Below are 27,902 nucleotides of genomic sequence, written 5' to 3'. Positions count from 1 at the left end.
GATCCCATTACCAAGTCAAGGGAGACCACCACTAGGAATTGGGTGATTTCTGTTCCTGTGGTTTACAGGGAATACCTGACATTCCTTTAGGAGGCTGGGCAGGAGACCCCTGTTGATAACCAAAACATTATGTAAAAATGCAAGAGGCAAGCCCCCCTTCTCCCAACTCCACTCATTCCCTCTCTTCTGTCTGCCCTCTCCTCCACAGGAAGCAGAGACCACCAAAGACCACGGTCACTGAGGACCCCCAAGTCCCAAGTCAAATCCTGGGTGCTACTCCATTACCTTGTCACCCTAGACGAGCCACCTCACTGTTGAGACCGTGTTGTATGGAGAGAAGAGCTGTGTCACAGCAGTGGCAAAAAAGAAACCTGTGAGAGCCCATAGTGCAGGCCTGGCCTACTGGTATTCTCAGATGCCCCAGAGTCATTTTACCAATTGTTCTTTGTCCAGACTCTTTAACCTCTGACCCTGGCCTTGCAAACGTAAAGGAGACAGGCCTTGGCAAATGCAGCCTCTCCAAGGACCTATCAACATGGAGAAACAGCAACATATTAAAGAATTCACATTCGGATGGGAGTTGAGTGGGTCTGAGAGTAGATTGGTTCTTGAATCTAAACCAGCGTCTATGACCCAACAGAGCTCAACTATGACCAGCTTCATTTTGAGAAAAAAACTATTTGTCTCTACTCTGTTTTGACAAGTCTCTCGCCACCTCGCTGACCAGTAGTATTCTTTTCATGTCATTCAAAGGATTCAAGACTGAAGCTAGGTCAATCTTGTGTTCTTTGTACTTAAAATAACTTGACCAAGAACATCCTTTGGGCTAGTCCTTATAGTTAATCAAATACAAAAGTACCTGACATGTCCAAATTCCTCTTTTATACAAACTGCTGACCCAGCATGGCATTTCCCATCATTGCTTTCTAAATCACAGGAAATTTCGGGACTGAATGGCCAAAAGAAATTAGGATGACCTAGCCTCGAAAAAAACCTGAGCTATTTAAAGAAGAAAAACAAAATCACGTCTGAATGGATAATTCATGATTCAGACAGCCCAGCATTTAATTGATATTAACTACTCTAGTAGATCTATTTAATGCACTTAGGTAAGACTTTTTATTTCCATGAAATTGGATCTTTGGTTCAAAATTGAATCTCCTACCGAGGACTCTGCACCATATAGGTGACGTAACACTGAGGTGGGCTCTTAACATTTCATTGCCAGGAACATAAAAGAAATTGATCGGATTATTTGCCAAATAATGTTTCTTCATAGGGGCTGAGTCCTCCCCTAAGTGGGCTGTCAAAGAGAGAAGCAAAAAGCAGACACTATTAGTTTTATTTTCCAGGTTCAATCTTCTAGGGCTCAGATTCAACCACGAGAAAAATCAGTGCATTCAAAATTGATCTGGTATTTAGCTTATTAGTTTACAGGACCTTTGAAAGGAATAAGCCAAGGCCCAAGAGGTCGGATCTTTTGGCAAGTCAAAATAATGACTCAGGTGAAAGATACAACACATACTATTGAAATGACATGATATTCCTTCAGAATCTTGTCACTAGCATCCTCATGACATTAGTAACCGTGGGAAAAACTTCATTACAATTTTGTGGGATATGAAATTCCTAGTGAACAACGTTCTTTCCTTCTCTCATCCTTTTGTTTTTCAAAATTGTTCCAAAGGAGGGATGTACTCTGTCCTGTCTGAGGCTATTCTCATGTTCCCCCTACAGTCCCAAGCTCCTGAAGGGCAGAATTTTTCTTTGTTCAGTTTTCAGACTCATGGTGGTCAAAGACCTATTCCAACAGGGAAACAGATACGGAATGACACTAGGACCAAAGCTTTCTAACACTCTTAGCCTCAATCTGTAAGTCAATGAGAGAAAGAGGTGTATAAAAACTTCTAGCGAGCCTTTTTTGCCAAGGATGGAGGAAATGAATCAAGCCACGAAAACACTAAGGTAGGAGAGGAAGTTTATTCAACAAAGTATTTACTGAGCCCTTAGTGTGCCAGGCACTATTTTAGGTGCTGGGAATACATTCCGTTGATTAAAAACATACAAAAATCCCTGTCTTCATTGTGCTTACACTCTAGAGAAAGGATACGAGACAACAAACATAATAAATAAGTAAATTACATGGGAAGTTAGAAGGTGATAAGCACTATGAAAAAAAATAGAGCAGTTGTGAGAATGAAGACAAGTCTTATCTGGGAATTTTCCAAAACCAGAAATGGAAAAAAAAAAAAATAAGCTTCTTTCTTGGAAAGTGTATATACCTATAAATGACAAAAGAAGAATATATTTCTGGCTCTTTCATGTTCATGGAATTTGTATGCAAGACACTAAGGGGATTTAAAAAACGAAAATGGAATTGAAAACTAGGAAGACTAAACTTTCATAGAATAGGTGCACAATTCAGAATTCTTGAGGCAGTGGAACCTGTGCTTCAGTTCTGTTGAAGAAAGACTACTAGGGACAGAAAACGTGGACAAACTCAAATAGCCTTCTGGGATTTTTACTTTCCATTTCCTTTTTAAAATACAACACCCCATTTTTTGTTACTGTCTCATTCTGTTAAACAAGAAGGGTGAGCGCATTGAAAAGGAAAACTGAAACACGGGAATGCCTACATTTCCAACCCCACTGCCATTCTCCGACGGACCAAGATGCACACAGGTTTATCGTGTATTGGTAGACCCACGTCTCTCAATACCAGTTACCAGAGGTTGTTGCTGCTGAAGCTACCTGCCAGGTGGGTTCTTTTCCCCTTCAATTGAAATTCAAATTCCATTTCAACAAAGTAACCCAAACAATTAAGGTCTAGTTTTTGCCTCTGGGGAATTAGGTTCTCCAAGTAAGAAGTGAAAATAAAAGATAGATGATAGATCATCTGTGACCAGAAAGCCCTACTTTCAGCAAAATGGGGCAGAGGCAGCAAGTCCAGGTTGCAGGACCAGGAAAAAGAGGGTGTCCACCCACAGGATACTTCTAAATTGAGAACTAGGACATTACCTCTAGCCCTTTCTAGAGGTAATAATGTCACTAGGTTGTGGTAATTCTCCAGAAACCCCAAAAGCCCGGGATTGAGAACATCTGGAAACTGTTCAGATGACACCAATTTCTGTCTCCTGCGGTGAAGGCTTCACGGATGCCTCTCGGTGGCATCTGTCGCCATTTTGTTTTTCTTTGCAAACCTCCTCCTTTCAAACCAGGAAGTGTACATAAAGTGCAAGTAAGATTCATTCCCTTGCCCATGCTTCCAGGATCTTGTGTTGATAGCCAGTATTACCAAATATATCGGTTCAACCGCTGGCCAGCTAGGTCGTCTGCAGGTATTTCTGGAGTTAGCAAATGAGTTCATCTGGCAAAGAGAGTGTCTGAAGGTGGACGCAGTTTTGGCAAGAAAACACAAAAGTACCATACGTAAGACAGGGATGTGAGGGATGCAAGCAGGAGGGGGGCTTCTTGTCACCGAGTCATGGAAGAGGCCTTCTTTGGATTTCAACTCTTAGAGAGACCTCAGGAACCATTACTAAAATGAACGAGGCCAGCAGATTTCAGAGCACAGTCAGTCTTCAGTGAGGGCAGATTCAGTTTTCCCTGGGTTGGGGACAGAAGAGAAAATAAAGAGGGTAAGGAGCCAGATCTGATGAGTTTAATGCCACAAATGGCATCAAAAAAGCCTCCAGCGAAGACTTCCCATCCTATAATACAAAGTTGAGCACAATGCCCCCTGCCCCATAGGACTTAGCATAATGTGTTTCCTTTGGTTCCAAATGGGTAACAGGCAATGTTGCATACATCTTTATTTCAATCTTAGATGAACTTCTCTTGATTAACATGCCAATGACCACTGTGACTCTTCAAGAGAAGGATACAGTATGTAACATTTCCCACATTTAGGGGGCCAGAAATTTACCTTTCACAAACCAACTTGGCAAGACCACTAGCGGGATGAGTGTTTCGAGACAACATATTTTGGGAAACGCTGCCTTACAGCTGGAGGCAGACAGGAATGGCGTTAAGGTTGGAGGGAACAGCGTTAAGTCATACTCAGTTTGTATTACGTGAGCCCAGTGTTTGTAGAGACAGTCACAGTCCCACACCAATATAATACATTAACCATTCTAGCTGCACTCCATTGTATCCCCTATGAAATGTGCCAAAATCATGGGCTAAACTGAATGCTATGTTTGAGGGGTGAACATTAATGATAAAAGGTTAACTATTTACTGTCACACAATCAGTGGACATTCGCAGGGGAGGTCCTTTGCATTTTTTCTGATTTTTCCAGGGGAGCTAAGGCCAGGGTTTCAGGATTCAGCCCATCAAGACGTCATTACACGTGAGGCTAAGCCACAGCCCAGGACTGAACAGAGCGCCGTGACCCCTGAACAATATGGATTTGAACTGTATGGCTCCACGTCCACAAAAACTGTATTCGATAAATACAGCGCAGTAGTGAAAATGTATTTTCTTGGGCGCCTGGGTGGCTCAGTCAGTTAAGAGTCTGCCTTCGGCTCAGGTCATGATCCCAGTGTCCTGGGATCGAGTCCCACATCCAGCTCCCTGCTCAGCGGGGAGTCTGCTTCTCCCTCTGCCTCTGTCCTCCCCTCTGCTCGTGCTCTCTCTCTCATGCTCTCTCTCTCAAATAAATAAAATCTTTGGGGAAAAAAAAAGAAAACGTCTTTTTGGGGGGGGAACAAAACGTCTTCCTAATGATTTTCTTAATAGCATTCTTTTCCTTAGCTTACTTTATTGTAATATAATATAGAATATACACAGAACATACAAAATGTGTGTTGATTGCCTGTTTATGTTTAAGGCTTCCTGTCAACAGGAAGCAATTATTAGTTAAGTGTTGGAGAGTCAAAAGGTATATGCAGATTTTCAATGAGGGAGGGTCAGCACCCCTAACCCCACCCTCATTGTTCAAGGGTCAAGTATATATCAGAATATATATACAAATGTTAACTGAAAGTCATAGATTGACCCGACTAAAAGTCACAGAAAAATTTCAAACACCTACTCGTTAAATTCCTGAATTTCTTTTTGGCTTCTGCCCTTTCTTCAGCATCAAAGTACCAAACGGTCATAGCGTATCTGTGATAAGCAGATATAAAAGAAGTTTAAAAATACTACCAAAAAATAAAAAATACTATGAATCTCACATCAGAGGCATTCGTAAAGCCAACATTTAAAGTCTTCCCTATTATTAGAAGTCCGTCCCAATTTTAATTTAAAATAAACTTCCCTGGTTTCAATTCTATTTAAATGTAATAAAACACGTAAGGAATTCCAAGTATGCAGCAGGCATTATCCTGAGCAATGGGAATTCAAATGATCCTGTGAATAAATCTGCCGCTTTCTCAAGGAGCTCAGGCTCTCACAGGGGAGACAGGCAATTTAACAAATAATGTGACAGGTCAAGATGATCTACACAGATAGGACTAGAAGGGAGTCATTCTAATCAAGACTCGAGAGACCCAAGCTTTTGGGGAGAACACAGAGAAGAGGAGGTGACAGTTGAGTAAAGCTTTGAAGAGTAAATTATTTAAATGACAGAACGCTTAAAGCTCTTGGCTTGCTTTCCTTAGTTTTGGATACTGAGGCAAGGATGCAACAGAATAATGATGCCCTCAAGCTTTCTACTGTGTTTCCATTAATTTGCTTTATCCCATCTATGGGACAGACTGTAATAGGAATCATTTCATGCATGAGTTTTCAAAAAGTTTCATTTTCTAATTATTATTAACTACTGGAATTTCTACAGCCCTTGATTTTTTTCAAGGGCTTCCCATCAACATCTGCTAATGTTTCTCCTGTGACTTAGGTCATCAAGAGATTGGGGAATCCTGAGGGAATTCGGGCACAAATGACAGGGGCCAATTTTCATACCCTATTAAACAAGCCACAACCAGGCTCTGGGGGTAGAATTAGTTACCTGCTCACCTAGGGCACATTCCAACTTGACATTTAATATGCAACTCTGTGTGGGGCTCAGATGGTGATTTCTGGAGGGGAACACCTATAAATCTTAACTACTTCACACATGTGATTCTAATTTAATTAGGCTTGTTAAGGTTCAAGTCATTATCCTACCAAAGTTCTCTCCCCCTGCCCCCAACTGTGATTCCCAGTTCAAGCTGCATCCCCACAGCATGGGGCCACCACCTGGTTTCCAGCTCAGGCCATAAAACAAAGGTAATGAGAGGCATATTCCGAAATTGGTATTAATCTAGAAACTCTTGGTGTAATCTTAACAAGTTTAATTGTTGAGTTACTCTGAAAACCTTCTCATGCTTGAGCTAAAGAAGGGGCTTTTAAAAAAATCCCATTCCTGGAACATGATGGGTACAGTGGGCCCAAACCAATTTTAAGGGAAAGAAAGGGTAAAAAGGAAAAGAAGTCGGAACAAATTCCTCTCTCTTTTCTCAAGGTTCTCTCTCTGTTTGCAATAGGCAACTTGTAAACCCATCCGGAGTTAACCATCAGAATTCCTGATATGTGAGCGCCAACAGTCTCTAGGGCTACTTCAATGTTAGATTTGTTTCAGGGAGGAATGGCAAAGGAAGAAGGGAAAAACACTGGGAAATCTGGAACCCACCACGCTCACCTAATGGAAAACAATTTGTTAACAGTTCCAGTTGACATTAGGTTTTGTGAAGAACCTAAGGAATACTAGTTTCCCCTTTAACTGTGATTGCCTTCTAACAGGTTTGCTATCAGCCTTGGAGTGTGATTGGTCCCTCATATACACAGGATGCAAGTTTAGGGACTTCTCTGGGAACTGGGTTCTATACAGAAGCTTCTCAGGAGGAATCATGGCCCTGGCTATTACCTGGTCGCATAGGAAGGCTGGACTTCATGTGGGTTCCGGCGGTCTGACCAGAAGAACAAGAGTCTGTCAAAAATGGGCTCCACATCTGCTATGAATGATTTCCCTTCTGGAAATATCCGCAGGACCCCACCGTGTAGCTGAGGGCCACAAAGAAGATGGATTATTTCCTAGCCTCACACATAATTGGCTAACAATGGTATTTCAGCCTCATCTGGAAACAAGGCCATCTTCCAACCTCCAGTCCAGGTGTATATTACTCCCAAAATTCTCTCCAACCTTACACCTTGTACTTCTTTTTCTTTCCAACTTAGCTAGTCATCTCTCCTTATCCACCTCATACGGAATGAAGCCTTCCTACCCCAGTCATGAAACCCGTGGACACAAAATGGAGTGCTATTACATCCAATCACACAAACCTGTCAACATCTGTTTTTGACCTACAAAAACCCACCGGCAACTTCATATGGTTCCATCTAATATTAAGAACTTCCTAGGACAGTCATCACACATAACATCCCCTTCAATTAGAATTTACGGCTTTCTTTTGAATTTCTCCAGCTCCTATGTGATCTTATCAGCTGGAAGTTACATATTCTTTTTCTGAACTCAGACTACCTTATCTACACTTTTCAGTACATGCATCACTCTCTTCCTTGATTTCTTTTTAAAAATATGTACACCCAAATCTCCTGCTGGGATAACCATATCAAGGTAGAATCCAGGCCTCACACATCAATGCTTCTGCACAGCACAATGCCTGGCATTAACAGGCACTCAAATATTTGTTGCATGATTTCATACTTCATGATTTACTATCACTGACCTGATAACTTTACTCTCTTGCCTATAACACTACCTTTCAAGATTTTAAAAGACAACTAAGGGATGTATTCCAATCATGTTACCAAATAGGGAGAAGAGACATCTGACTCACTGGTTTCCCAGGTTTTGTTTCCCTGACACCAGATAAAATATCCTTGTGCTTTCGGATGACCGGTATCTGCCCCAATGAACAGAAAATGGAGATGCAGAAGGTTCAAATGCCAAATGAGCTTGAAAAGTTCTCTGACTTCTGACTCCTAAATCATCCTTAAGTTTCAGAAAGCATACAAATTCCAGACAAATGTCTGTAAGCGTGGAACCAGACTTCATATCTCTATCTATATGTTCAAAAATACAAAAATAAGCCAGAAAGCCTTTGACATTCACAAACCATGGTGAGCCATGGCAAGCGGCCACCAATGAGACATATCACCCCAAGAGAACTGTGTGGGAAACCTCACTTGGGGCCGGTTTTATATCCTACAGTTAGTTCTATTTTTGTGGAATTCTCTCACAACATTGCTGCTGGAAGGAAGAAGTATGTATCTTACTGTGCACTGAAAGTCCTACCAGCTCTGGATTAGATCCCCCCCAAAAAATTTATCCCCATTCCTAAAATAAATTACCTTCTCTTTATCAACCACCCTTCCCACAACCTAGTAATGACCCTCCCTACTGCCCCCCACCCCCGCTGCCCCCACCAGATTAATTTCACATCCATTATTTTCGTCTGATCAACTTAAGTACTAACACCATAGTAGGAGACAAAAAGGAAATGGTGAAGTAGACAAAATTCATCCGTGGGAATTATGAATTCCAAACCCTCCTCTAAGTCATCTGAATTATTTCCCCTAGAGTTTCTAGCCCCACGTTCTACTCCCTTTATGCCAGAGTACCTTGGCGTCCCAATTCTTGTTCAGATAGTAGATGCAGGTGATGCAGCGGCCATCGCCGTTGGGGTTGTCCACATGTCGAACATAACCCGTCCCATTTCCTGGGTAGCAAGCCACCATTGCCTATGGAGAAATCCCAAGAAAGCTGGTTAAACAAAGCCGAGACCATCTTCTCCCACCGGGGAACAGCTGAGTAATGCAGTTTCTTTGGGTGCTATGTGACATTTACAGGCGGCCACGGGCTTCTTAATTGCATGGACAGTACATAAATCGAGACTCACCGTCGTGGTGTAAGATTAACAGCCAAGTCATACCTTATGGCTCAGCCCAAGTGGAAAGTGGTTCAGCAATATTCCCACAGTTCTAGAACATTTCAGACAGTAACCCAGCTACATCATCATGAGGATGCCCTGCTTTTCTCCAATCCTCTTTGAAAAAGCAGATTCTGGGTTCCCATCCTAGACCCACAAAATCAGACTCACTGGGTAATGGAGTTTAGGGATTATGCCTGGTATAATAAGTGCTCCTCAATCACCGAATCACCAGCTGTCTTAGAACAATGGCTAAAGATCCGTGCATTGACAAAGAGATAGGAACCAATCACAAAGGCGGAAAAGATCAGGCTTGCTCAATAAAATACTTAGGACAGGAAGAAAAGGGAAAGGTCAGTCGGAAGGAAGGAAACTGTGCCCCAATTTGTTACCACAGGCAGCACAATCAGGTCCAATTCATAGAGGAAGCCACAGACACATCTAGGTATGTTTCACAATGCTCATCGTCTTGCCTACTGATAACTATCCCATCAGGCAATAACCTGAAGTTCTCTTCCTTTGCCCAGGCACTACCTGTAACAGCCAGGTGGAGGAATAAAGTAGAAAGCCATAAAAACAAATCCTACTAAAAATTACTATTAGAGAATTACTATTAAGCAGGTATCAAACCTCTAATTGTTCCATGGGAAAATTATAGCAAGGAATAGAAAACAAGGGGCAAAATGCAAAAGCTAGTTCTCTTCACAGGACACTGCCTTATTTCTCAAATATTCTCATAGGGATGAGGCGTATGCAGGGAAGATACTGGAATTGACAACATAAGATGAGGAAAGGGGTATTTTTCCTATTTTGTTGGCTGAGGCAATCTTAGTGCCTAAAACAGTGCCTGCCACATGGAAGGTGTCTGTTAAAAATTTGATTAAGTGAATAAATAAGCAAATGGCTCTGTCCTCTAAAGGATAAGAGGTCTCTGTCATTTCTTTAAGATTTTATTTACTTATTTGACAGAGACAGCGAGAGAGGGAACACAAGCAGGGGGAGTGGGAGAGGGAGAAGCAGGCTTCCCGCTGAGCAGGGAGCCTGACATGGGGCTCGATCCCAGGACCCTGGGGTCATGACCTGAGCCGAAGGCAAACGCTTAACTGACTGAGCCACCCAGGTGTCCGGTCTCTAGTCATTTTATTTTAAAGATTTATTTCAGAGAGACAGCACAAGTCGGGGGGAGGAGCAGAGGGAGAGACAGAATCTCAAGCAGACTCCCCGCCGAGCAGGGAACCCGATGCGGGGCTCATTCCCAGGACCCTGAGATCATGACCTGAGCTGAAGGCATAACCGACTGAGCCACCCAGGCGCCCCAAGATTTCTGTCATTTTTAAAAACCTATCTTCAAACATACACTTAGTGATCCAGTTGGTATTTTCCCTCATAAAGGGCAGGGCTGTTTCGCTGGTAAAACCATCAGTCAGGTAGAGGCTCAAACTAAGGCATTAGTGGCTCAACGAATCAGCTTCAACACTGTGGCCGCCAAGTCACTCCCAGCAGCAGCATGAAAACATGAACAAAGCACGGAGCTTCAAAGGCTTCACGCACACGGCATACTAGAACAATCAGGCTCAACAGCAACCTGGCTTTAACAATGATCGTAACTCTTAAATCACCGTATCCCTCATGTGGCTATCAATCCCCGCAACCCGCCTCTGAGCATCTAACAATGTCAATGCAATGTCGTATCTTGGAGCTGAAGTGAGGCTGTTGGCCCGAACCTCGTCCAGAAAGTGGAATGTTGAGGCCACTGCAATCAAGATTTAACAAATGATGGGACCACCAAGCAAAGGATGGCTTGAAGAAAGCTGACTGGTAGCAGGCGGAAATGATGGGCCTGGCTGGGAAGAAGAGATAAATGAAGTCACCTATACTGACTAGGGAATTACTCATCCCTGGGAGCAGCTATTAGGATTGTAAGAGCCACCACTGAGCCAATAATGAAAGTCACTTAAGCCACAAACATTTATAGGCTAGATTCCCTACCCTCTCAACCTCCCCCCACTGTGAGGCCCTGAAAAGCACAGTGCCCCATCCATACTATATAATCTTATATTCTTAAACAGTCCTACTCTACGGAAAAGGTCAGTGGTCTGGATGCCTGCCATCTGGTTCCCTCAGCAACGAATTGTGTGATCCCAGGCCTAGTTTTTTTTCTAGAAGGAGGGGCACAGGTTGGAGGGCCTCCAAAGGTCTGAGACTCTAGCTAAGCAGCAACCCCAGAAGGAGCAACAGGGTTCTTCAGGGCATTATGAAGCACCTGTCTGCCACAGAATTCAGTTTGCAGTAAATACTGAAAAAAGTAGATACAAACTCACAGTAGTACCTCCTTTACGAATACCTGCATCTACAAAACACACACGCAGAAAAAGAGCTAGCACCTCCCAGGGACTTATTAGCACAAAACTCCTAAGTGTCAGCAAAGTATCTAACTGCTTAGGGGAGGGCAACAGAGGGAATTTTTCTGGCCAGAGCCAATCTTCACCCTCTCTCCTGGTTTCTGAAGCCACAGCATCAAATCTGAAACAATGGAAGGAAATTATTGTGGGCCTCGGTGGGCCCGTCGAAACTACACAGGCCAATTTTATCAGTGTTTTCTGGACAAGAGCCATAGGAGATAGGTCTTAGGCTTGGGCACATTCCCAACTATTTGTTGGTCTCTGACACAGTCTAGAACCAGGAGGCTAAGGATGTGTTGAGAAGCAACACTCCCTTCAACAACCAGTCATGCATTTCTGTGCCAATTTGTGCAGAGGACAGAAACAAACCCCAGAAACGGAGCGGTTCGACTGCAGGGCTATCTAAGCCTCATCAAGCCTGGGAAGGGATTTATAATATATAAAGGCATCCACCATTTCTTCCTCTGACGCTGCTGTGCCCCCACCCCACAGTCCCCCCTCCCACCACCCCTGGAGGCCTTTCTAGAGCTCTGTGGCAAAAGGAAATGAGCGGAGGGGTGAACCCCTCCCAGGCTAGCTCTAGAGCAGAGCTAGGTGCTCTAGACATCTAGGTGGCCACATTCAGGCAGGGACTGTCTATGCATTCTTTGAAGATGCACACAGATACACAGAATTTTAATAGCCAAATCCAAGTAACAAAATCTGTTCCCCCAAAACCACAGGTAGAATCAAAAACAGTGGTTCTATTGGAGTTATCACTGAGCTGGCTTAAGAAACCATATCTCAACAATCCCAAAGGTAACGTTGGAAAAGGAAAGCTGAAGATTTCCATTCCAATGCCTACACAGAATGCTCTTGACTGAAAGCAGCCACAGCTTGACTGCATGTATAAACCAGTTTCAAAAAGTGCCATCGGCAACCTCCACTGTCCATCCAGCGATGATGATCACTTCAGACCCCCAGGTGGGAAGGGGGCACACCTGACCCATCCAGCCTCCAGTTAGACTAACCACCTCCCTAATAACAATGATCTAGATTTTGATAGAAACGTATTTCACATCGTTCATGACTTTGGAGTCAGATTCACTAGTATGACTTGGTCTTAAACAAGTTATAAAGGGGCCTTTTACGTAAAATTTAATTTAGCAAATTAAAAATATTAATCAACTCATTTTAATTTGCAATCAATGTGAATCCATTTTAAAGAAATGTGTCAAGAATAGCATAACTTCAAAGCTACCTGGTTGAGTGACGGTCAAACCCGTATTTTGGTCCACTCAGTGGACCAGTCAGTCTTTGTAAGGATTTGCTTCGAATTATGAATGATCTTGAGCACAAGCATACTTTGAATAAAATGCAACCTAAATACAGGATAGCCTGTACTTAACCTCTTCATACCTCTGTTTTCTCATCTGTAAAATGGGCTTATGAGGACTGAAGGAGTTAAGTCGTGTAAAATGCTGAGTGCAAGGCCTGGCATACACCAAACGCTGCTTCTTTAGCTATATATATTAAGCTATTCCCCTCAGCCAGGGCTTCTGAATGTCTCCTCTTCAGGGACCGGACTCTACTTAAGTGCTCTGTAGCTTCAAATCCAGGACTGGCTAACTCAAACAGCTTTTGGTGCTTCCAAGGAACATAAATGATTAAAGCCAATCAGGAATAGATGTGTCAGAACTCCGGTGAGTGCGCTCTGCTGCCTACAAGCAGGGAGTCTGCTGTCCTTTGTAACAAAGGCCCGGTGTTCCAAATCTGCAGACCTTAGGAGAGAGACAGGCAACGGAACCAGATGTGCATGCAAACTCTCCTGAACAGGTTTTATCCCATTTTTTTAACCAGGGCCACTAAAAAATACAACAGGCTCTACTCTGAGGTCACCGTCTGTGGTCTCCTAAGCAGTCAAGCTACTCTGGGACAGTTCCTGAGCGCCAGGTGGGCACTCCCCCATCTCTCCTCGCCTGGCTCAGATGCATCCTGTCCAATGGCACGGCCTCATCCTTCAGTGGCATCCACATTCCATGGGCCTCCTCCAGCCTTCCCGCCGTGTCGGCTCTGGACAGGGTCCTTCCTCTCTCCACCATGAGACAATTAACTACACGGAGAACCCGATGTGTAAAGACTTTAGAAGAAATACAAGAGTTTCCAGAAAATGTCACTCTGCAAAGTTCACACCGCTGTCAGTCCCATCCTTCATCTGAAACTGAACCAAAAAAAGCAAGCTCTCAAGGTGATGATGAACCGCTCATAAACATAAAAACTGCTTTAGAAACTTCTACATTCACTCTAACTTCATCCAGGTTGGCATGAAGACATTAGTTGTAGATAACGTAGGCACTTTAGAGAAGTAGGAAACTCTGCAAACTGTCACGAGTTACCTTGGCATCTTGCTTGTTATCTATCCTGTTGGTTAAGAGCAAACCTACCTTTCTCCTTCTGCCTAGTGCTTCTAGTTAAAGACTGATGTAACAAAATGAGGAAAATATAGGAAATATACTTTTGGTGAGCAATAACGTGAGCCTTGGCCAACTACCATGTTCTCCTTCCCAAAGTTTCAGTATCCGACAATTCAGGGGAGTCAGAACACCAGACAAATTACAACTGTAAGGTAAGTAATCCTTTCAACAAGCCTCAAGTTATTCATTAAAATGTTTTCTGCTATTCTATTTCTACACTGAGAACCACTTCTGCCTTCCTCATTTGTTCTAAATCCACACTAAAAATACTTCTTCCTGGAGCGCCTGGGTGGCTCAGTCAGTTAAGCATCTGGCTCTTGGTCTCAGCTCACATCTTGATCTCAGGGTCCTGAGTTCAAATCCCACGTTGGGCTCCACGCTGGTTGTGGAGACTACTTAAAAAAAAAAAAAAAAAAAGCCTCTTCCCAAACCCAGGGCACTGCGACACAAAACCTCACTTTCAGTTTAGAGCAATAATCATCATACCCCCCCATGAATGAATTTTGTTGAAATGCAAGAGTTTTGGTAATTCTGAAAATAAAAGTAAGAAGGTCTAACCAATTCTCAGTTGCTCTGGTGATGGGGATCTCTCCACCCCTTTCCGGTCAGGTGACAGCATCGTGCCTGTGGGGATAGGAATTTACCATCTTCACTTGAAAACCTGTCCCCAAGTAGACTTTTCCATCCGTGCCCTTGTTCTGCTCTACTATGAATTTGGTCCTAGCTCTGGGATCATCCAAACCACCACCAACTACCCAGACTCTAGAACCTTCGATTTAGTTCTCCTAGCTCAGTGATGGCAGTTTTACCAGATGCCAAAGCCCCTTGAAATTCTTCATTAAAGAGTTAGGCTGCCACCCCCACCTCAAAAATATGCGCGCGTGCATACACACACACACACATGCCTGCATAAAATCACAGGGGATTCACTGTAAAGTCTGACTGCACTAGATCAAGATTCTATTCCAGGGAATCCTGCACTTCGTGCATGAACTTGAGTGAATCACCCTCCCAGGAGAAGCCACTGAAACTCTGCGAGGCCAAGAATTTAAGAAACTATTGTCATTCCTTTCTGAATTGTGGTTAATTCCTCTCCTTGGAGAGGATTCAGCCAGAGCTCTGCAATTAAGCACAGTAAACAGGCCAGGAAACATCGACATATCAATACAGGCTGTTTGGGTTTGGAAAGGCGGCCCTTCCCGCGAGGCCTGGCTCCCCGCCAGCAGGGTGCCGGCTGAGTGACAGGGCTACGTGCGCTGCGTGAGGGTGGCAGCCAGCCCACACCCGAGCACACAGCAGGGCAGACTGCCGAGGGAACCGGCACAGGACAGCCCTCCCCCGGCACTACCCGAGTCACCAGAGAAATGTTTTGAATAAGTGCTTCCTTGCACTTATGAAATCAGCAAAAGTCAGCCAGACTCAGGGTGAAGGACATTAAGAGGGGCCTTTAACAGTAACCTTTCCAACGCCTTTCTCCTTACTGTATCAGCTGCCATTTCCTGAGGACCTATGCGGCCAGGTGGCACTTGGGGTGGTGCTTTCCACATACCATCCCATTTCGTTTCCTGATTATGGGGAAGGTGAGCAGCAGCTCGAGTCTCCCTGCTCACAAGTTCTCAGGAAAAGTCATTAAAACCCTGGAACCTCCAAGTTACCGTCTTTGTATAGAAAAACAAATTCATGGGTAATCCTTAAGGCAATATGGGGGTAGGGACTCACAGTATTTAACTTCTTTTGTTGTGAGAAACAGCCTTCTCAGAAAAACAAAACTTCACCTGCAGTTCTCAGAAAGGCTCTGAGAATAAGAGGAAAACAAGAATGTTTGCGGTTGCAGGACTGTCAGAAAATTAAATATGGCTGTCCTTAAGTTCTCATCTGCCATGAATCCTCAAATATGTTAAGGGAATCCATAACTCAAATATAATTGGTAAGACAAGATTTTATAAACGGGTAATAAAAAAAAGTTACCAGTCAAAACACATGAAAAATGCAACAATCTTCTTAAAGCTAAGAAAAACCAGGCACTTTACCAGCAATTCCCTAGGGACACGGCAACTATGCTGGAAAAAATAGAGAACTTTCTAGGAAGCCAGATCTTATATTTACATGTGCCCTTCAGCACCTGGAAAAATCTATCTGCTCAATGAAAGAAATGACACACAGCAAATCAGTTGGAATGAGAACCTATGACATTCAGGAGACACACTGATTTACTGAACAAACATTTGTATAGTGCTTACTACGTGCCTGACACTGTTCTATGTGTTTCCTGAATAGCCCCCCTCATTCAATATTCATAAATAACCCCATATGGCAGGAGACATCCTTATGTCTATTTTACAGATGGGGAAACTGAGGCACCAGGAGGTTCGGTCCCCTGCCTTTTCGAAACCAGTTTGTCTGGCTGCAGAGTGTGAGGCCTCCATCATCAAGTCATGCTTCATCAGCACCACCTACCTAATGTCTACCATGAACCAAGTCATCCATTTTGGGGGGAACAAAGATCTTAGGTTCTACTTTAAGTATCTGAATCCCTCTCACCCTTGCCTAGCACCCTTTCCCTAATCATAGAAAACTGTAAAGGGCAAAAAAAAAAAAAAAAAAGACAAAAATATGAAAAAGGAGGGTGCTTGGTATTGAGTCTGTGAACGAAAGCTCCAAGATGGTTTGGGGTGGGGGGGGGGCGGTGTTAACAAAAGCACAGGGCAAAGGAGCCTGACTCATTCCTGGTGCAAAGTACCAGCTGTCCACATGGTCTTTGCTTCAGCTACTCCCACAGCAAACTCACCCCCACTCTAAACTCTCCGCAGCCCCAGCACAACCCACATCTGCTTTGGATACAATTGCTCAACAATTAGCCCAGGTCATCCCCAGGCTGCTCTTCCCAGGCCCAGGTTCTATGGGAGGAAATCGGCGTCTTGGGACCTTTCCTTGTTAGCTCCAGCCAAGGTTTTCACACTTGTTTCAAAGTCAGAAGATAAATGACCAAGGGAGAAAACATTTTAAAGGAAATACAAAAGTGTTTTTGTCAAAGGAGCGGCACCTGGTAAATGCAAAGGAATGCCAGAGATGAGATAAGCTGTCCTTACTCACAAGCAAAGCTTGCTCAGGAGACAACTCCAGTAGTAGCGTGTCAACTGGAATCCACTGTATACAGAACTTTCTGAAAAGCACGTTAACTAGAATACACTGGATACAGACCCACTGAGGCCTAGGGGAGGAGTGGGATGCAGAGGGGAAACTTCGAGGAGTAGAAAGTAAAAGGCTCCTCTGAGAGCAAAGTAGAAACTATTTGGGGGAGCGGCAAGGGGACTAGAAATAAAGGAGTGGCTGGCTCTGAATCTGGGGGACAGGGATCATTAATTTGTGTCCCCATGTTCTTCCAAGGAATATACAAAGCCCCATTTCACAAACATAGGGTGAGAAACCCGAAGTAACTCATGGAACGTTACAGAACTAAGCATGGTCTTTCCACTACTAAACACTGCTTCTAAAGTATCAGGAAGCATTTGTTAACTGAAACAGGTGCTCTTATTTCCAGAGCAACCGCTTTAGCTCCAAGATAAAGCAAAAAGGTTGATTCTCAGATGACTCTCCTGACTCACCAGATACACTCCGGGCGGAAGAAAGGGCCAAGCGGTAGCTACTCTCCGCCCTTCTCCAGGTCCTACCCTTGACTTCCCACCACGATGGATTTGGTTGTCAGCGTTCCTCCCCACCCGGAAAGAGCTCCTCACCTCGGCCTTCTCAGGTCTCCCATGGGGCAGCCATCCGACCCCAGAGGGCCAGACACCACCTTGGGCTTCTGTGTGGGATTCATGGGGAGCGCACGACAGTTAACACATAACCAAAGCAGTCTGTGCTTCCAGTTTGTGCTCATCCAAAATCACGAGGATCCTGTCTCCTTCCTCCTGGTGCCTTCAGCTCACACTTCTCGCGAGACTCTTGGGCCCACGGAGGGCGGCAATACCCTCATGAGGTCATTAACAAAGATTCTTCCTTCCCCCTCTCCATTTAACGTGAACAGGAGGGAATCAGATCCAAACCGCGCTCCAAAGCTGGCTCTAGAAAATTTAAGTTTACTGCTACAAATAACAGAAAAAAGTGTCTTAACATGTTAACAGGTAGTGGGTTTTTCTCAAAAAATCTCCCAAATAAACTTCACGTGCTTGTATGTTTTCGTTGTAGCAACGAATAAACTCAGATCTGAGCAAACGATTGAACTCTGATTTTCTTACTAACAGGGAAAGTGTAGGAAGCTATAGCACCCTCCCCCCGCCTCCTTACTCATTACACTCAGTGTTTCTCAAACTTTAGCATGTGTGAGAATCACCTGGAGGACTCATGAGCTTCTGATTAACAAGGTCTGGGGAGAGGCCCAAGAACTTGCATTTATGGCAAGTTTCTAGACAATGCCGATGCAGCTGGTCCAACAACCCCACTTTGCGAACCATGACGATTCCGTGGCAAAAACCAAGAGTTTTTGGGCAACGCCTCACCCTAGATGGTAGCAGGTGGAGAGTCATTAGTCACAGGCGCTGGTTAATCTGGGGAGGCTGGTGGGTAGACGGAGGAGGTGGTGGGCACAGCAGGGATTCCTCAGGCAGTTTCTGGCACAGGCTTGGCAGTGTGATTCCTAAAGCTGGCAGGGAACATTCCAATTGTAACTCTGGGGCATTGCTGAGGATTACTGTCATGTCAGCGCTGGAGTGTGACCGCGGGTAGGAGTCTCTTCGGGAATCAAATAAGAAGCACTGAGAGCACCTATTTGCCCTCTCAGATGGAAATTCAGTCTCAATTTTCATTTAATTCCCTATAATCCCGGAGGCAGAGAAATAGTATCACATCCATGGTATAGATGAGGAAAGCAAGGCTCAGAAAACAGACTTGCCCCAGATCACGGCGAGATGAACTAAAATGTAATCTGCCCATCCTAGGGCCTAGTGGTTGGTACCAACTAAATTAAATTAAAATATAAAAATAAAAATCTATCTCATGCATGCAGAAACGGAGATGGAGGTCCTGAGACACCACTTGCCAGAGCCAGGATCAGAAGCCAGGGCTCCAAGCTCACGGTCCTGGATTTTCTTGCTTCCCGGCACCAGCCCCGTAGGTATGAGCTGCCAGGATCCAGGCGTGCCTTGGGTATTTTCTGGGGCCAAGAATAAAATTTCACAACGGAGGAAAAAAAACCTCATAAAGCCAAAGTCTTGTCTTTGCGAGGCTCCTTCATAGCATGTTAATATAATAAAATATTTAAACACTTTGACATCAAATTAGGGGCCACACTGCGAAATCTTTTTTTCACCTAACAAAATATTTATAGCTTTTTTGACACCCTGACAGCCTTTGAAATCAAAGTTCCTTTTGAAGATGAAATTAAGTCAGGCACCTATGAATTGTAAGAGACTATTCTGAGGCACTAAAAGTATGTATCAAGCTTAAGAGTCTCTGCATTTATAAGTAAATGGAGGGTAAGGTAACTAAGTAAGTAAGTAAATACAGGTACGTCTATATGTAGCAGGGAGGCATGGACTGAGCTACCCACAGAGTTCTGGGAAGCAGAAGGCACTAAGATGGATTCTGAAAAGCAGAAGACAATAGGGAAGCTCAGTGTGCCTGGCAAATCAGCTTCCAGCATTTCAGGGAGTGGGAGGGAAGGGAAGTCGGTCAGCAGGAGATTAAGTGTAGGTCAGATGGGGTCAAATGGGGTCAGACATGGAAGACCTTAAATGACATGGTAAGAAGTTCACAGCACGTACGGTAGACACTGGGGTGAGAGCATGGTTGGGTCTGCTGAAAGCATGGAGACAACATGATTAGTGTTGGGTTTTGGACTACTTACAGTCTGGCAAAATCACATTAAAATGGATCACAGGGAGAACAGGAAACAAAGGCAGGTGATTTACGGTTAAAATAAGTCTCTTTAAAATAATTCCCTCCGCAGGGAGTCCTACCTACTATGAAAGCAAAACAAAATTTAGTTAAAGAAAAAGAAAAAAAAAAAAAAGACAAACCTGAGGTTCCACAGTCAACCTAAAACAAAACCAAAACAAAAATCCAAAACAGTCCAAAACAGGCCAAATTTGAACCAATAATATTGCATGTTCCTGCCAGAGTGTTCAATGTTTTGGGTTTTAAAACGCTGGCTCAGTCAGTAGAGCATGGGACTCCTGATCTTGGGGTTGTGAGTTTGAGCCCCACGTTGGGTGTAGCGATTCCTTAAAAAATAAAATCTTAAAAGAAATAAATAATTAAAATTAAGAATAAAAATATAAATAAAAAGGTTTTGCTTATCCACCCACTCCGGTCATTCAAATTAACCTGCAAAACAGTATGAATCCGAAAGAAGCCATCCAAAAACACCCAAAAGCACACACACAAAAAAAGACTCCCTGTCAGTTCTGTGTGGGGGTATGGAGCTCTCTGAGTAATAGTCCCTCAGATTTAACTAGAAAGATGGGGAGAAATAGGAGGGGGCATGGAGGGAGGGGCACAGGAAGAAATCTTTGTTCTACGTGTTGTGTAGGGAGAACACAGAGCAAGCTCCCGAAGAAGAGCGAACTGTTTAAAATGGTATGTCCTTACTACTTTCAAGCAATGCTCAAAAGAGTATTATCCTGAACACTTCAAAACAGCTTCAAGCTCCCCCAGCAGAACCAGAAATAGATGTCACTGACACCTGGAATTGAGTTTGTCGTTTTGTTTTCTTCCCAGTGAAAAAAAAACCCGAGACTACCATCATAGTCTTTGATCCTTTGTAGCTTGGAACTTGTTTTACATGGTAATAGCATTTTGGCCTCATTTTGGGAGGAAAAAGAATATTTAGTATGAAATAGACACAATTATTCCAGAACTTGAGAAACATCGATCACTATATCTCCTGAAGGATAAAAACCTGGCATGGCCTAATAAGGAGGTATTCACATGGCACAAAAATGAGGGACGCTCAGTAAGGAGGTACTGAATGAATCCAGTCCCAGATCTGAAAGCCCACATCATATGACCATACACCCACATGTCCGTAAATCTGGGATCGAGTTGGGGGAGGGGGTGAAAAATAAAACCCTCAGTCACTCCCAGTTCACCAAACCAAGAATACGAATATAACCCACAAATCACCATCAAAAGAAGATACAAAATTAAGGTAAGTGCCACCCTGGTTTGAGATTAAGATAATCGAGGGAAACGGGGTATAAATTCTATGTATAATGAACCAAGCTAACTAATCTCGCTTGGCAAACAGACACACGGCTCTGAATCTGAGCCAAATCAACGGCTCCTGGCCACCAGCCAAAACTGAATTCCTTAGTCTGGCATCATAAAATGATTTGTCTGTCGCATTTACAATTCCAGTGCCTCTGGATTCCACTACCCGCTGGGCACCCCTGGCAGTTGCCCAGCAGAATACATCTGAACTATCATTACTGTCAGAACGTCAGCATTTGACAAACACTAGAGAAAAATGACACCCATTTCTTAGAGCAATATTACTTAACAACTACAAAGTGCTACTACAAAGAAATGGTCAAATCTGTTGCTGTAATAATTAACAAAGAATGAATAACCTTCTCCATAGTGCTAAAGCTGCAAGCTGCTTCCTGGGTGCTCAACAGACTTGGGTCAAAATGTCACTTAATGTACCCAAGGCCACAAAGGTGTGTCAGAGGCAGAGGTCTTGCCAAACTGAGTAAACGTGGCCCACAGGCAAGGTCCTCTACGTTTTATCCTGAAGGGCACGATGCTGGAGTGCTTGGAGATGCTTCTCATACGTGCTCTGCTCATTATGGGTTAAACTCCACCCCACCTTGGAGCTTCGGCAGAGAAATCTTCCATACATGGTGTGTTTACGGAATGGAATAGTAACATGCGAGGCTGCTTGTTATTTACAAATTTGAAATTTTTCTAGCCAGAGTCAGGATACAGGAAGGAATTTACAAATTTTGCTTGAGCTGAGCAAGGTCAGAAAGGGAAATAATTCATGACACCCAAAAGTCGAACGCACATAATTCCACCTAAGGGTGTTTATCATTTTTAAGTCATCACTATACTTAAAATTCCCAAATCACATGCTGATGTGACTGAATTAACCTAACAACCCTGTCTCCTAGCCTACCTGACTCATGAAGCAAGCCCCTCTCTAAAGTACCTTTCTTTGCTCAGGCCCGAGACACATCCCGATCCCTTCTCTGAGGGCTTGCATAAGACCTCATCTCTCCAAATACAAAAACACCTTACCTGCTGAGTGACTGACGGACTGGATAGGTGTGATTTCTCATACCTTTCCAGCTCTAAACTCCTGTATTATTAAAGGTCTGTGTATTTTTGGTCACTTCTCACTTTAAGTAAACAGAGAAATTGTTGAAAGCCCAAAGAGGAGAAAACAAAAAGTGACAAATCAGTGTACAGGGGGACTGTTTAACCAGAAAAAGAGAAAGCAAAGTTGGTGACAACTATATCACCCCACTCTGTTTTCAGCATACTTCTTCTCTAGGTGGTTTTATAATCACTTTCCACCTCCCTTTGCCTGTCCGTGTACAGGTCCACCGCAGTGCAAGGCATTTAATGATTTGTGGATAAATAAACTGATACCTGCTGATTTGTCACATCACTGCAAGCAGATAAGATGTGGTGGAGTGGCCAGGGGCCCAAAATTGAGCAAAAGAAATTACAAGGTAAACACATACACACACACACACACACACACACACACACACACACACACACACACACACACACACACACACACACCCCTACTGTCTTTTCCTTGCTCGCATGTGTCATTCAACAAAATCGACCAAGAACATTATGAAAGCTCACCCAGTGGGGAAACTTGCTTCCCTGTCACTGAGGTTGTATCCTATAAATTATTTCCTTGAATTAATGTCCTTCCTCCAGGAGCTAAGTTATTTTGAAATATAAAACCTTTTCTAGAAATTCCTCACATCCTTACAAGAAGATATTCCAGTGCTTCAAACTCAGTGACTCGTCCCCCTAAAATATCTTCTTCACAGATAGATTTTTAAGATCTTAATTACAGAGACACCGTGTACGGTGTCTAGTCCTCAAACACCGTGCTCTTTAAGAACGGGACCTTTCGTTGGCCCCGGCAACTATGGTTTCATAGGATTCTACACTCCCACTACCACCCCCAACCCAGGCTGACAGGTCCCCTGGACCAAGGTGAAACCATCAGACTTTACTCCAGAGAATGAAAACAGGGATTCTGGAATGTTAGTTGAGTCTCTCTATGTCTCAACTGAGGCTGGGTGGCCATTGTGAGGCAGCCATCTTGAGCCATATGCACGGAGAAGCAGCCAAAGCTAGATGGTAAGTAGGTTGGGGCAGAAATTAAGGGCACATGCAGAGAAGCAAAGATGAGGGCCATAAAGCTCCGCAGAAAACAACTAACACACCAGCTGTCCTTCGGACTTTCGGGTTCCTGGTTCATGGCCCCAGTCTTCTGCGAACCCTGATCGCATTTCCTGCACTTGGGTCCTGAGACATATCCTGATCTTTGAGTGTATTATGCCATTTTTGCTTAAAGTAGCTTGCAGCCATGATAAGCTCCCTCGAGTAAAAGATATTCCCGATATCACATGAGAAGGGTGGGCTACAACTGTTACTGCTCACCCACCACCTTGCAACCCATTTTCTTTTACTCATAACTTACTGCTGAGGCATCTTTTGTCTGTGCTGCTTCAGGCGGGCTGATCTATCTGTTCACAGTACAACTCCCGTGACCCCACTGTCCAGAACTACTCTGGTCAGGGATCCTCACAACCAACCTTGTTAGCAAATACTTTTCCTGCAAATAACAGTAGGAAAACATTAGCCCAGCGCTTCACTTTCCTCTTCAATGTTTGGGTTTTGTCTTTTTGCTGTTGTAAGCTTGGGAATTAATCGAGTGGGAACTACAGGATCCTACCATTCGAAAGTACATGGCAATGGAAGCTCTATGAGGCAGAGATTATGCCTGTTTACCTTGGTATCCCCAGCCCCTGCACAGTACCCCCACACAGAGCGAACGCCACTGAGCAAATCCAAGGACGGAAAAGAGAATAGTCAAGAACCCAAACTCTGGAGTCAGACAGAACTGGGTTAGAATTCTAAATCTTCCGCTTACAGCCTCATAACATTCACGGGGGCACAGAATTCCGCTAAGAATTTTATGTGCGTTATCTTATTTAATGCTCCTTCCCCCAAAAAAGCTTTAAGGTATTATTACCCCTCGTTTTACACTTGGTGAAAAGTAAGCAACTTACCTGAGGCCACAAAGTTCCTGAGCCCAAGCCTAAGCCCCTAACACCTAAGATAAACTGCTGCTTACCACTCACTTTGTGACCTTGGGGGAACAATTCAATCACTCAATTTGCTGAAGTTTCTGATTCTGAAGACTAAATCAGATAGACAGTGTTTATAAAGTGCTTAGCACAGGGCCAGACCAGGCAAACTGCTCAATAAAAAGTAGTTACTATTGTTAAAGTTACTAAATAGTGAGCCTACACTGAGATGCTTCAAGCAGGAAGAACATTCGGCTCCATAAATTACACGTTCTCTGGAAAACAGCCATTTCCAAGATCTAGGCAGCCAAAGCAAAAGGAGCAAATTATGACCAATGTTTATCTTGGATATGGTCTAAATTCTCCAAAAGGCAGTAATAGATAAGAAATCTCTTGATAGCCTGGAAGCAATGACCATGCTTGAAGTTAGGGGGCGCCATGCTGCTGTGCATTTTAGGAAACCACTTCCCCAGAGGGTCTCCAGCACCCTTGGATTTTTCTCCAACAAAGTGAAGGAAGATAAATTCTGACTGGTAACAACTTTTTTTTGGCAGAAAGGGAGAAGCCTTTAATATTTCTTTCCATTCTCTTCCACGGTTTCAACTTTAGGTCCAACATATATATTTCTATTTTATTCCCCATGCCTTTGCTTTTGCTTCACTGAGATAAAGGGCATTCTTGCATTATTCAATGACCTTTAAAAGTCCAAGGAAAAAAAGTATTTAATTAGGATAACCCCAAGAAATATCTAAAAAACAACTGGTCTAAAACAAATGTATAAATTGGCGATCGTTGAAAATGGGTCATAGGAGCATAACTCATTACACCAACCTCTGTACCTCATATACATGTTTGAAATTTTCCATAATAATACATCATAAATAAAATTTGAAAATAAATGTACACATTCTACCTTTTAAAAATTTAGTTTCTACTGAACACCTGCTTGGAGGATGCAGCAGGAAACTGGGTTTATATCACTACTCTGGGAAGCAGCACAGAGTAAGGCACTCAGTTGAGGGAAGAGAAGAAAGTTAAATTAATGTGAAACTAATGTACATCATGTAGATGCTTTAATAAGACCCAAGGGCACAAAGCTAAGGAGAACTATGTAACAAGCAAATCAAACTTTTTATTTTTTGACTCTAATAATTGTTTGGTCAAGCCTGGTTTACATTCGGCTCCAGTTGGCCACGGAATATCCCAACCTAGAGATGATTTTTCTAAAGGACAGGAATGAAGAGCTTTGTGCCAAGACAACCAAAGAAAAGCTGGAGATCTAGGTTATGGACGAAAGATGAATTTCTCTTTTCAATTCAGTGACCCTCTGAAAGGGTTAACTGAGAAGTTATTTGTTCTATCCAGAAGATAATCTATAACTGAAGAATCTTTAGATCTAGAGATCTTTCTTTTTCCTTACCCAGACGTACACAGTGTTTCTCATTCAATTTGTCGAGTCAAATCCTAGCCTACAACCCTACCACGGACAGTCCTTTAAGTCACAGGTAAATACAAATCCTTAACTTTCAAATTTGTTAGTGACATCTTTCTACCAATTAATTCTGACCTCCCTCTGAGCAAATTACTTCCCAGAATGCCGGGGGGTAAAATTCTTAGCACCTGAGTTGAAATGAAACTTGAAAAACTGATAAGAAGTCATCTGCTCTTCCAGACTGAAGCAACAAGCACTTAGGTAACACTGAGGCTAGCCCTTCACCCCCCCCCCCACCATTCCCACCCCAGGAGGCAAGGTCACTCAGTACAAAAACAAAACTAACCAAGACAAATGGCTTTCTAATCACCCAAATGATAAAAGAGTAAAGAAACACTTCAACATCAACCTTCTACAGAGTCCAGGTAACTGAATTTTCCCCAAATCAAAATTTAGAAAGCAGCATTTTCTCTCAAGATTTACTTTGTGTCTGATTAATAAGTGCTCTCATTCTATTCCTGTCCTCCTGGCTTGAAAGGAATACAGCAATGTGTTTTCTCCCCTACTCTGTTCCCCCACTCCAACCTCTTCCTTCCTACACATGCCAGTCTTCACCCTTTATTAAAAATGTCCCCTCAGTCTACGAGACAAATGAGACGATAATGGTACGTTTTATCAAAGGGTCCATCTTGAACTGAGAAATACTACACATGTGGTTAAGAATGGTGCCCCTTTCTTCTCATGCTAGCACGCTGTGCCTCACTGTGTTAAAGTTCTCTACAGCTCCCCGTGCACCTTGACCAGTGCGCAATAAAAGGGCAAATCACTCAGAACTGCCACGGGAAAAGCACTGGATTATCATTTGTAGAGAAGACTGAGTAGCCAGACTATCCCAAAGTAATGTACATGGACCTGCATGGCTGTACTTCACGTTCCCATAGTTCTGCCAGTGTACCTGTAAATGTTTCCAAGATAAATTACCACCCAGGGAGTCACTTCTGGCTGTGTGAACAAAAACATGGTCTCTTCCCAGAGGTACTTGACTTCCTTCTCCCCATCGCTTAACTAGTTGTTTTGAGTGGATCTGATAGTTAGGAAAGGGAAGGTGGTGGTGTAGGGCTCAGCACCCAGCAGCAGAGAATCTTCTAATCAAGTGGGTGATCTCCTAGTGTCCTGGGTGCAACAAGCCAAGGGCACCACTCACTCAAAAGTGAAAAGCAGCTTTACTCTTTCACAGGTCAAACTTTCTTCTCACCTGTCAAACTCCACACACCAAATGCCACACCGAAAAATCACAACTGTCTCCAGAATTCTTGAGCAGTGCCTTTTTTTTTTTTTTTTTAGGAATACCCTCTGAACACAATGAAGTACAATAGTAGGTGCCTTTAAAGTGGCCATTTAATATGAATTCACACGTGTCTCAGATCATACGCAGTGTTTTGAATAACCTGTCCCTCATCTGGACCTTTGAGAACCTTCACGTATTAAATTCAGACCAAAAAAAAAAACAAACAAACAAACCCACAGCTTGTCCGGTTTGACCCACCAGACCCATTATTTCAGTTAACAGAAGGTCATCGTAACGATACACCTGAGTCCCTTAGCATGGATTTTCGCTCGGAGGAGGGGTGGAGGAGGGGGAGCCAGACCGACTGCTCGCTCTCGGTGAAAAACTAAAGTTCACTTGCAGCCCTGCGAAGGCAACAGACAACGGGCTCCGAAAGTCCCCAGTCCCCGCGGGCTACAGCGGCGGCGGGCAGCCCGCGCGCGTCCTACCTTGGACCTTTCCTTGACGTAGTATTTGCCCAGCCGGCTCCCGCAGTACAGGACAAGCCTGTCGATGAGGGACAGGAGGAAGCTGATGGCCTCGCAGCCCTCCTCGTTGCCCCCGATCCACGTGATCTGATCGCCCCGCAGGTGCCGCTTGGAGACGCCGGCGCGCGGCCCCGCCAACTGGCCGTCCCGCAGGGCCCCGTTGCAGTGCAGCTGCTTGACGCGTTCCAGGACGCAGTCGCCCACCACCTCGCCGAGGAAGTTGTCCAGGTAGCAGAAGCCCACCTCGTGCAGACAGGGCACGATGTACTCCAGGGCGATTTTCTCCAGATCCAGCCTCATGATGTGTCCCAGAGGCATCTCGCCCTCAGAGCCGAGCCCGGGGATCCCCAGCGTGCACGGAGACCCGGAGCGACCGACGCGCGCGCGCAGCCGAGGCGCGGAGAGCGTGGCCCGGGGTTCAGCTACCTGCGGCGGCCACGGTCCCCGAGCCGCCGCCGCCGCCGCCGCGCCAGGGAGAGGGGAAAGTTGCGCGAAACTCTGGGAGGAGGGATCCCTTCAGAGACCAGTGGGAGCTGCGCGGGGCTCCACGACCCGGCGCCGGACTGGCCCAGCGTGGAGTCGAAGGGCCCCTTTTGGAGATGCCGACCCACCCCTGGTGCCGCGGCGGCCCCAGGCGGGGAGAG

The 27,902-nt window shown here is 44.2% G+C and overlaps 1 protein-coding gene across 1 annotated transcript; it reads right to left on the bottom strand.

Moving 5' to 3' along the window:
• Positions 1-1,961: 1,961 nt before the first annotated feature.
• EGLN3 (egl-9 family hypoxia inducible factor 3) lies at positions 1,962-27,902 on the bottom strand. The gene is made up of 5 exons (XM_027571653.1): positions 27,220-27,902; positions 8,566-8,685; positions 6,848-6,984; positions 5,036-5,109; positions 1,962-3,606 (listed from the first exon to the last, which is right to left on the bottom strand). The coding sequence occupies exons 1-5, from the start codon at positions 27,574-27,576 to the stop codon at positions 3,575-3,577; spliced, it is 720 nt and encodes a 239-aa protein (XP_027427454.1). The 5' UTR covers positions 27,577-27,902; the 3' UTR covers positions 1,962-3,574.

Source organism: Zalophus californianus, chromosome 6, assembly GCF_009762305.2.
Source record: "Zalophus californianus isolate mZalCal1 chromosome 6, mZalCal1.pri.v2, whole genome shotgun sequence".
In the NCBI taxonomy this organism is placed as follows: Eukaryota; Metazoa; Chordata; class Mammalia; order Carnivora; family Otariidae; genus Zalophus; species Zalophus californianus.
Note: the sequence above shows the minus strand (reverse complement) of the source record. Positions and strands in the feature narration are given on the sequence as shown.

Coding starts and splice junctions, on each gene's coding strand:
- EGLN3 (XM_027571653.1), bottom strand. CDS start 27,576: ATGCCTCTGGGACACATCATGAGGCTGGATCTGGAGAAAATCGCCCTG. Junction 8,686..27,219: donor ACGTCAAGGAAAGGTCCAAG/GTAGGACGCGCG, acceptor ATTTCTCCATAG/GCAATGGTGGCTTGCTACCC. Junction 6,985..8,565: donor ACAAGAATTGGGACGCCAAG/GTACTCTGGCAT, acceptor TGTGGCCCTCAG/CTACACGGTGGGGTCCTGCG.